The 11943-nt window shown below is 28.7% G+C and overlaps 1 protein-coding gene and 1 non-coding gene across 2 annotated transcripts; one reads left to right on the top strand and one right to left on the bottom strand.

Moving 5' to 3' along the window:
- Window positions 1–4570: 4570 nt before the first annotated feature.
- On the bottom strand, window positions 4571–4644 carry TRNAV-CAC (transfer RNA valine (anticodon CAC)). Its single transcript has one exon. It is a non-coding gene; the product is annotated as a tRNA-Val (tRNA).
- A 3550-nt stretch (window positions 4645–8194) lies between these two features.
- LOC114173578 (putative UDP-arabinopyranose mutase 1) lies at window positions 8195–11325 on the top strand. Its single transcript, XM_028058063.2, has 4 exons — window positions 8195–8611; window positions 10037–10287; window positions 10434–10602; window positions 10800–11325. The coding sequence occupies exons 1-4, from the start codon at window positions 8288–8290 to the stop codon at window positions 11142–11144; spliced, it is 1089 nt and encodes a 362-aa protein (XP_027913864.1). The 5' UTR covers window positions 8195–8287; the 3' UTR covers window positions 11145–11325.
- Window positions 11326–11943: the final 618 nt, after the last annotated feature.

Genomic DNA, 11943 nt, shown 5'->3' with positions numbered 1-11943 from the left:
ATGAAATTTGTGTCAACATATTTGATAATTTTATATTTAATTATATTTTTGTTCAAAATATATCCTACTATTTAATTATAAAAGCAATCTTGTGTTGCTTTTGTGGGAGAAGTAGAAATTTAATTAAATGTGTAGGAAAGGACAGGCATATCTTTATAATTGAATATTATTAAAACTATTTACACAATAATACCAATAATCACAACTTCAAAAAAATTCTCTAATAATGAATTCAGATAACCCATATGTAGGTTTCAAAAACATATTATTGACATAAATAATTACATTAAAAAACGTCATTGCATGAATTGTGGACATAAAATAAAATTCAAATAAATATCAATGAAAATAAAAAATATTTCAAAATTAATCATTATTTTAAGGAAATATATTTTAATTTAATCTTAAAATTCAAATAAAAATTAATTAAATATAAATAAAAAATAAAATAAAAAGTTTAACCCTTAATAGTTAAATATAAATGTAACTCTTAACACTCAATAGCCATATCATTTATTCCCCCAATAAAATGTATTAAGAAGTAATTCCATTTTAATATCGAGTTTTAAATATATAATTACACGTACTCAAAGACCAAAAGATAGAATTTTGTAGCCTATAATATTTATCTCTGAATCGAACAAGATTATTTTTGGAAACAATTATTTGTTATAGTAATCGAATAAGATTATTTTTGGAAAAAAATAATTATTATAATTAATGTACCAAAACAGACAGTTTAACAAAAATAATGAGCACTTCAAAATTTTATTGTTTAGGATTAGAGGTTCGCAAATGATCCGTTATGTCCTCAAATATTAATTTCATACATGTTACTGCCGTTTTAACAAGTCTCTTATAAAGTTTTCTTTTTCAATAAACATTACTCAAAAATAAAAGTCAGAAAACTCAAATACATGCAAAAACTAAAAAAAAAAAAACAATTTCATGTGATTTTAATGTAGAATATTTTAGTTTTATAAATCATATAATTTCATAAAGATAAAAATATGTAATTTCATAAAATGTGAACTAAACTTGTAAAAAAGTCTATTTATTTTATAAACAGAATTTATTCAACTCATTCAAAACATAGTTTTACTCTGATACTAAAGAGTTTGGTTTGACTTTTATACTCGGTCTTTAATGTTAACCAAATGTTGCCACTAAATCATAAAATATAACATAATAGTATTATATTTCTAAAACATAAATCATATCATTGTTGAAATGCAAGTTTATACGTCAAGTATAATCCATTATCAATGTTTTTCTTGGAAAATTGATAGGTCTATCAACTGAAAATGGTGTTGAAGAAACCTAAACACATAGAAGAGAAGAGAAACCTTGTGATACATTCACGGAAACAAGTAAAACATAATAACAAGTTGCGAGTGAAAATAGAAAAATATATTAAGACTAAAAAGGAAAATAACATGTCATCTTTAAAGAGATTTCAAAGGATAAGTGGAATAAGATTCACTACTTAAAAAATTCTACACACTACAAAAGATAATGAAATTACTTTTTAGTCGGTAAATTTGAATTACCGATTTTATATTTTAATTACTAACGAAAAAATTCGTTGATAATATAGATTTCATTTATCGACAGAAAAATTTGTCGATAATTTAATTTATTTTACTAACGGATTTATCCATTGGTAAAAGGAGCGGAAAATTTTCCACCGAAAACTCGCCGATGATTTCCCACCAAAAGCTCACCGACGAAGAAGAAGAAGAGGTTAAATTGATTACACTTTTTTCATTAAAAATCTAATAAACATATCTTAATTGTTCAAGTATATGTGATGATATTATTTTTGGATCAACTAACCAATCTCTTTGTCAAGAATTTGCTACCATAATGTAGAGGGAGTTTGAAATTCCCACGATAGGAAAGCCAACTTTTTTTCTCGAATTGAAAATTAAACAAGCAAATGATGGCATATTTATTTATCAATCAAAATACTGTAATGAAGTTTTAAGGAAATTTAAAGTGGATACTTCAAAGGAAATTACAACTCCTATGGCCAACTCATGCTATTTAGATAAGGATCCATCTAGTAAGCAAGTATATCAAACCATGTATAGAGTTATATCAATTCTTTGTTATACCTTGCTACAAGTAGACCGGATAATTTGTTAGTACTAGTTTTCTTTAATTAGAATTATAGTTAGTTAACAACATTCAACGGTAAAAAGAAATTCCATTAGTTGAATGATATTAAGCAACTTGTGCTCACCATATATCTTGAGCAACCACCATAAAGAAACCACACAGACTTCTTGGCTACAAGACACATGCAAAACATATGACAAAGAATTTTTTGGTGCCCAACTTATATTGGGTCCTTTAGGTTAGTACTCTTCAGTTTCCGTTGGGGATCCTGCTATACGTCCCACAAGGAGCACCATGATTTCTAATATACCATGTATTTTATCTGTAACACCCTAAAAACACTATGTCGTATAACCCTATTGTCACACCCAGAAGATCGTCTACTAAAGAATGAACAGTAGTATTGTCTAACTAGTTGTATTTTACGCTAGATATAGGGAATTAATCATATGTTAAAAACATTCATTCTTTATTCATTAAGTTCAAAAGATATTACAAAACCTTGTTCGAAAGTACTTTAAACATTGAGGAGAATGGACTTGTTGTTGGGTTATGTTTCATATAGGTTATAATCATTGAGAGATTGTGATTCTGTATATATATATATATATATATATATATATATATATATATATATATATATATATATAACATTGTTCTTATACATATAAGACATTTGACACCACTTTTATCCAAAACCTTAACCTTGTGTTTGATGGAGCATTTCAACAATGCTTAGAAATTAAAATGTTTTATATTTGAATTGCTTACAATTAAATCTCTTTCATTTTCTAAATAACTTGTTTGGATAAAGAAATTAAAATACCTTACATTTTCTAGATGGGCCAAGTTGGGTCGGTTCTTGTCGGGCCAGGTTGACGAACTTGACGGGCACGACCTGGCCCAACTTGGCCCAGCTTGGCCCCACTAGGTCGTCAAGCCACTCGACCCATCTTGGTCGTCGGGCCCGCTCGGACGATGTAGGTTATCAGGCTTGACCGACTTATTTGAGTTGTCAAGCTTGCCCGACCTGTATGTGTCATCAGGTCACCCGGTCCGCTCGACTCGTCTGGGTTGTTGGGCCTGCTCAACCCGTATGTGTTGTTAGGTCGGTCTGATCCATCTGGATCGTATGGCCAGTCCAGCCTGTCATGGTTGTCGGGTTTGCCGGGTTCGTTTGGGATTGAGTCCGAGTGTGAGGTTGAGTGAGAAGAATTTCAAATTCCACCTTTTTTAAGGTATTGAATTTCTTCTAATTTAGCTAATTGAAATACTTCAAAAAAATGCATGCATTTTAAATGCTTTTTAATTTCTCTATCCAAACAAAGCATTTCATTACAAAGAATTTCAAATTCTCAAAATAAATGAATCACCCTCTTGAATTGCCTCATCCAAACACACCATTAAGCATCTTCTACAAAGTGTCAAGAGACAAAAGAGATGCAGATGGTTTGCTTCTATCCATGGTCTACAAATAAAGAATCTCTTTCTAGAAAAACAAATAGAAAAAGAAAGCAAAAAAAAAAAAGACTTAAAAATTGAAATCAAGTGTCTAATGCTTTTATTTAAAGGTTGTTCTCTCTCACAAACTAGATAATCAACTCAACATTTGGAGCGAAATATCATTGCAAACTGTGAGACTAGCGTGATAACCAACTAAACCACCCATACCTTGATATTTTATTCTTTTCAATTGCATAATTTGAACACCTAGTCAAAGAGTGAAACCTATATACAACATAAAATAAAATAATATTATTGAAACAAGCACAAATAAATATAGATACTTTTGGTGATGTCCTATAATGAAATATATGGATTTGCCATTGATAATTCTCGTAACATGAGTTTCAATTAGATTTAGTTAAATATTTTATTATTTTATAAATTTTATCTTTCAAATTTATTGAATGGAAAATAAAGGAATATAAATTTGTAATTTGGTATATAAATTGGTCACTATAGTGACCAATAACTTTTGGTCACAAAAATTGGTTGTTAATGAGAGACTTTTTGGTAATGATAAAATAATATTTATATGTTATGGAAGATAGCAAATACAATAGATCTAAAACACAATGATTAAATGTAAGAGAATAATGGAATAGAAAAAATGTATTATTTCAAACCTATGAATAGTACACTTTAAGCAATCAAAGCAAACTTTTAAATGTTAAACAAAAAAAAAACAAAATAACAAAATAACAAAAAGTAGTAATTTAAATACACTTAAAATTGGGACAATTAACATTATATTTTTCTTACACGTTTCAATTTGGATTAATTTGATACACACCCTATATCGTAACATGTGGAACCATTTTATGGTTTGCTTCTGTCCATGGAAACAAATAAAAAAAATAAGAACAAAAACACACTTAAAAAATAAAATGTCTATTGCTTTTGTATGTTGGTTCTCTCTCATTGTAAAAATTAAAATTAATAAGATTGTCTGAGCCCAGGTTCGAACTAAGGACCTCTATTGTGTAAGACTAGCGTGATAACCAACTACACCACCCAGACCTTGATGTTTTATTCTTTTCAATTGCATAATTTGAACACTTAGTTAAAGACTGAAACTGATATACAACATAAAATAAAATAATATTATTGAGCAAGCACATATAGATATAGATACTTTTGGTGATGTTCTATAATGAAATATATGGATTTGTCATTAGTAATTCTCGTAACATGGGTTTCAATTAGATTTAACTACATATTTTATTATTTTATAAATTTTATCTTTCAAATTTATTGAATGGAAAATAAAGGGAATATAAATTTGTAAATTAGTATCTATTGGTCACTGTAATGACCAATAACTTTAAGTCACAAAAATTGATTGTTAATGAGACAGTTTTTGGTAGTGATGAAATAATATTTATATATACAAGATGTTCTGGAATATAACAAATAAATAGATCTAAAACACAATGATTAAGTGTAAGAGAATAATGGGACTGAAAAAATGTATTATTTGAAATCGATGAATAGTACACTTTATGCAATCAAAGAAAACTTTTAAATGTTAAACAAAATAAAACAAAATAAAATAAAAAAATTAACAAAAAATAGTAATTTAAACACACTTAAAATTGGGATAATTAACATTCTATTTTTCTTACACGTTTCAATCGACGAAGAGTTGTTTATACTGTTTTACACATTTTTGGTTTAATGTTGAGTCAAATACTATTATGAAACACGTTTGAAATGTTAAATAAACTTAACAAAATTTGATTAAAGGGACTAAATTCACGTATTTCGAAAGATAAATGACTAAATTGATACAAAGTTTTAAAATGGACTAATTTCAAAATCCATTGAAAGTTAAGAGACCAAAAACATATTTAACTCTTAACTTAAATATGTAAGTATTACTATTTAGGCTTAATTACTTTCTTCTTCCCAATTTTGGTTGAAAAGTTGAAAGTATGTCCTCATTTTTTGTTTTTGTTTTAATGAAGTCTCTATTTTTTAAAAGTTGACTCAATTATGCCACTTTTGTTAATACGGTAGCAACGACTTTAAAGACATATGACTTGTTAGTTTGTATTTTTTTTTGTTTATTTTATTTCTTTAATATTTTTTAAATTGTTTTGCAAAATTTATTGTTGTCCGCATGTTAGGTCTTGTGATGCGACATGTGACACTAACAGTGTCATGTTACATAATAGTGCCACATATCAATGTCAATGTTAAGTGACATTGTCTTGTATTAAATTTTGTTCCTATATATATGTATTTTTGATTCAATTTTTGTCCCATTTTTTGTTAAAATGGAGCAACATTGTCCCTCTCCATTTCTCACACATGGCATTGAATATAAGACAATGAATATTGACATTGATACGTGACACTAACATTAACATGTGACACTACTATTACCACATGACACACCACGAACTTGGCATGTGGACAAAAGAAATATAAAAAGAATTACAAACTGACATGTGTCATGTTTTTAACGTCATTCCATTTGTACGGTACCCGCATAAATGACCTAATTGAGTTTAGTTTTTAAAAATTGAAACATAATTAAACCAAAAACAAAAATGAATATCTATTTAAAACTCTTTAAACAAAAATAGAAACGAAAAAAAAATTAAACCTATTATTTAAGACATTTTCTTCATTAATTTCTTCTATTTAATGCATATTGTCATCTTTAACAAGCTTCCTTATATAAATATTTACATTTATATAAGCAACATTTAATGATTTATTCCAATAACAAATTTTGTTAAATAATATTGTTTTTAATAGCTTATAAATAACTCCAAGTTGAGTTTAATTTCAAATTTATAATAAATAATCTATATTTTAATACAAAATTATTTTTAGACTTGAGTTATTTTAAACTCATGAGTAATCTAAATTGTAATACAAAATGATTTTTTTACTACTAATAATTTTTTCCAAAATTATTAAAATAAAAATAACTAAAAAAGTCTTTAAAAAAATTTAAATATTCTCACTATAAATATAGTTAATTATTATCTTTTACACTTTGAATTATAAAAAGAAAAGTTAAGAGTAAAAAAAAGTGAAAATTTTAATTGTTTGATTAAAAAAAACAATAATAAAAAATTACAAAAAAATAATTACAAAATTTATAAATAACTTGATTGATATAAAAAAATAAAATCGATATTAATTTAATAATTTATTAAATGAACAAAAATATCCTTATATGAAAAAATGAAATGCAAATAAGTCTCATACCTTTACAAGACAAAAAAAATAACAATAAATATAAAACAATACAAGTGATTCAATTTACCTGTTTTAGGAATATTTTTTTCTAATCTTTTATTTACAAAGTCTTTGATTTGAGTGTCAATAATCTTCACAAATTCATTATTTTCATTATTATATTGCAAATTAAAAAATTTCTTTTTATATTCATTGATTCACAAATTTATTTTCACAAAAAATTTTAAAAAATACATCATAATTAATTATTATATATATATAATAATAATAATATATAATAATCTATAGCAATATATAAAAAAGGAGATTTCCCTTTAAATATAATAATTTATTAAATTTTTAAAAATTGACCGTTACATTTATAATCTTTTTATAAATTCGGCTATTTCTGCTTCTTCTCTTCTTCTTTATTTATTAATGATTATTCTTTCATCTGTTCTGATATATTTTACTTTAATTTTAATAAATATATTTAAATATAATTTAAATTTATATAACAACTTAATAATATTACAATATTATCATCTACTAATATAATATTATAGCGCATGTGTTTATGCTAGTATATATAAAAATGATTATTTCTTTTGTGTCCACATTTCATAATATCAATTCTATCCTTTATAATATAATTATATATTAAATTTTTAAAATTAATGATTATTTTTACCTATTTTCTATAAAACTGTTTTTTTTATTCATTAACAATTAATTTTATTTATTTATTTCAATTTATTTTTAATCAATATAAATTTCTTTTATATATTAATTTAATAATATTATACTATTATTATCTGTTAATATATTATCATTTATAGTTAAAAAATATATACACATACACATAGTGCATGCACCAGTATTTATTTATTTATATTTTGAAGGACAATAGCCTCCGTAATCTATTACAAAGAATCTAAGATAAACTGTGGATTTGTTTTTTCAATTTTTTAATGATAAAAAGTATAATAATTATAGTAATAAATAAATCAAGTAATCAAAATAAAATGAAACAAATATGTTTTTCTTCGTTTATCTTAAATCCAATATTCTTTAGTTTGGCCTTATTTCTTTTTTATTTTTTCATTCATTTCTTTCTATTCTCTCTTTCTTTTTGCAATTGCAATGATGGAGCATTCTGATTTGGTTCACAAATTTCAAAAGATATATATTTTTGTTCATTAGAAAGAAAAAAAAAAAAACTTAAAGTGAAATGTAAAAGTAAAAATAAAAATGGAAACCCCTCCACTAATGGCTCCAAATCCTACTCAATTATATTAATTTCTTTTCCGTTTTTTTTTACAAACACCACCGCTTAACATTTTCCCTTATATATTCATCGCACACACCTCACACCTCACACAATTAGACACAGATTCACATTTTGTGCGTTGAAAACTCGACACTCTCTCCATCTTTGTCCCTTCCCTTTTCTTCCCTTTCCTCTCCAATGGCTGACCCTTCTCCCAAACCCGTTCCTCTGCTGAAGGACGAGCTCGACATCGTGATCCCCACGATCCGCAACCTCGACTTCCTCGAGATGTGGCGGCCATTCTTCGAGCAGTACCACCTCATCATCGTTCAGGATGGTGATCCCAGTAAGACCATCAAAGTCCCCGAAGGCTTTGACTACGAGCTCTACAATCGCAACGACATCAACAGGATCTTGGGCCCCAAGGCCAGTTGCATCTCCTTCAAGGACTCTGCTTGTCGCTGCTTCGGCTACATGGTCTCCAAGAAGAAGTACATCTACACCATCGACGACGATTGCTTCGTAATTATAACCTACCCATCTCCGGATCTTTTGATTCTTATACTTCTTTGCCTGTGAAAAACGTGAATTTGAGTTAAAGTTGTGTGCTTGCTTTTGGGTTTTCTGATGGGTTGGGAATTCTGCTTCTTGATTTAGTTTTATAATGGATTTCTTTAGGTTGGTTTTTTATTTTTGGACTTCAAAGAATGTAGGTTTGACTTAAAGTTGAAAGACTGTTTGTGGGTTTTCTGATGGGTTGGGAATTATGCTTCCTGAGTTTTTGTGCCTTTTGACTTGGAAAATTGTGGGTTTGGGTTAAATTTGGGTGTTTGCATGCGCGTTTTCTGATGGTATGGGGATTCTGTTTTCTGAGATTTAACGTCTTTTCCTTTTGCTGTGGATGTTGTTTCATGTTCTTACGGTTGATTGATTTCAGTTATTTGGTTTTTTAGTGCGTTCTTTATGAAGGTTTGGTGGGGTTTTGAAATGGGGCTAGATCTAAATATGGATTTGATCTGTTGATTAAATGGTTATTGTTTTTCCATTTGTTTTAAGCATTCGTGATTTGTTGTTAGCTTGTGTGTGTGTGTGCATGTGACATTTACGATCTGTTGTTTTCAATGTTGTTAGAGGTTCCTTATTTGGTTGTTCTCTCGTTTGAGACTGGAGTATATGATTTTTGAGATCTTTGAGAATTGGTATGACTTTTTGAGAATAGTTTACTTGGATTTGAGTGAATGGGATTTGATTTTTCATTTGAATTAATAAGCTCTTTTTATCTGTTTTAATTGTTATAATATTTCGAGTGTTGGATTGTAATGATGTTTGGCATACGTTTGTGAGGAAAGATTTAATTGACGGTTTATTTGAGGCTGAAAACCACTTGAATTTGATCTGATTTTGATTTTCCTTTGAATTAATGATCTTTTTATTCATTTATTTACCCATTTTATCTATTTAATTTTAATTTTAGTTAATGCAATAAAGTGAAATTAATTATTTGATCGTTTTAACTCCAATTAAATAGTCGGGTTTTTTTTGACATTTTTGAAACTTAAAAGTTGATTTTAACCGAATACAACTAGTTCTACAAACTTATTAGTTTGTACTATGAGGCAAAGAATAATGTGAACAAATTTGAAAAGATTTCCCTCCTAATACTTTTGAATCATTTCAACCTTAATCATCCATTGTTTTTTCTTTTACCTTTTTTGTTGGCAATGGGAGACAGAATGATTGCCATTCAAATTTAAGGTGGATCTATTTGTCTTATTGTCTCTGTTTCCTTTTTGTATGAATCTGAATTTCAAACAAGGATTGAAACATGGACTCTGGTTTGGTTATTGCTGTCAGTAAATCCTTTGACTGTCTTTGTTCGAGAAATGCACTATGTTCAATACAACTTGTAGCCACTTTTTTCTGAGTATCTCCTATTTTGATGTGTAGGTTGCTAAGGACCCGTCTGGAAAAGATATCAATGCACTTGAACAGCACATTAAGAATCTGCTATGTCCAGCCACTCCATTTTTCTTCAACACCCTTTATGATCCTTATAGAGAAGGTGCTGATTTCGTCCGTGGATACCCTTTCAGTCTTCGTGAGGGTGCTCCCACTGCTGTTTCTCACGGTCTCTGGCTCAACATACCTGATTATGATGCTCCAACACAGCTTGTCAAACCCCGAGAGAGGAACACCAGGTACCTACTATACTATGTCATTTTACACTTCAGTTTTGATACATAGAACAATTTTCAATCATAGGACAATGTTCAAAATTCATGTTGTTCAAGTTCATATTCAGATATGTTCATGGCCTAGCTAAATTAGTGAGTGTATATTTCAGGTATGTTGATGCTGTTCTTACCATTCCTAAAGGAACATTGTTCCCCATGTGTGGTATGAATCTGGCCTTCGATCGTGAGCTTATTGGACCTGCAATGTACTTTGGACTCATGGGAGATGGTCAACCTATCGGACGATACGATGATATGTGGGCTGGTTGGTGTGTTAAGGTATACCAGTCATGTGATTACCAATCTGATATCACCAATACTTGTAAAAATGTCACACTTCACAAACAACTACATGAATGCAACAATGTTATATGAAACAGAACAGTGTCATACATGTCAGAAAACGATTTTTAACTATATTAACCACATGGTGGTAGTTAAAATTTTGTTTTAAACTGTTGTTGTTGGATTTGCAGGTTATCTGTGACCATTTGGGGTTGGGAGTGAAGACTGGACTTCCATACATATGGCACAGCAAAGCAAGCAACCCATTTGTGAATCTGAAAAAGGAGTACAAAGGCATCTTCTGGCAAGAAGAGATCATTCCCTTTTTCCAAAGTGCCACCCTTCCAAAAGAATGCACCTCTGTTCAAAAATGCTACATTGAACTCTCGAAGCAAGTGAAAGAGAAGCTTGGTGCTGTTGATCCTTACTTCAACAAGCTTGCAGATGCCATGGTCACTTGGATTGAAGCTTGGGATGAACTTAACAACACTTCTGAACAAACCTCTTCAAAGCAGGCCAATGGGGCTGCCAAGTGAACCAATCTAATATAGCCTTTCAAAGTTGCGGACTTTAGTTTTCATTGGAGTAGTTTCTTCCTTGTTATCATGCTCATCATCATTTTTTTTTTATAATGCAAGATTATAGACAATTTTATTGATATTGATGTCACCATTATTACTATTTATATATTATATATTCTTATCATGGTTTTTCTAATCATGTAGCTGTCTGTCGATGCTTTTGTTATGTTTTTATTATGCAAATGGTACATGGTAGCTGGTTGATTTTAGAATTTTTTTCACAGATTTTAAGTTCTGCAGTTCTTGTGATTTTGTATGTTTAGTAGTTTATTTTCTAATTGGAATTTATTAAGTTTCATGAGTTTTCAAATACATCATGCAAGTGCCAGCTTTTTGTACTGCCGACAGATCTGATCTGTGAATTCTGATGCGATCTGTGAATTTTATCAATTAAAAATAAGTAGCTTTAAAAGGTTTAGATTATTTTATTTCTAACCTTATTTCTTTAGCTTATTATGAACATGGGGTTTGATATTATGGTTCATCTTTTAAAAAAATCAAACACTAACCCCAATTTGGTCATAAGCATCTTTTTAAGAAGCCAAAGCACTTATATTTTTATCTAATTTCCTCTGTATTGATTATCATCCATTTAAGTTTTGTTGCATAAAAAACCTCCTTTCTCTTTAGTGCAGAGTTTAAGTTTTTCTCAAATAAAAGAGTCTTTATTTTCAAAGTAACGTGTTGAAACTTGAAAACTGGCCTTATATGAGATGGTCAAAAATTTAGTTTTTGGTTGAGGCCACGAATATTT

Source organism: Vigna unguiculata, chromosome 2, assembly GCF_037176805.1.
Source record: "Vigna unguiculata cultivar grain cowpea cultivar isolate G323 ecotype 2 chromosome 2, ASM3717680v1, whole genome shotgun sequence".
NCBI lineage: Eukaryota > Viridiplantae > Streptophyta > Magnoliopsida > Fabales > Fabaceae > Vigna > Vigna unguiculata.
Note: the sequence above shows the minus strand (reverse complement) of the source record. Positions and strands in the feature narration are given on the sequence as shown.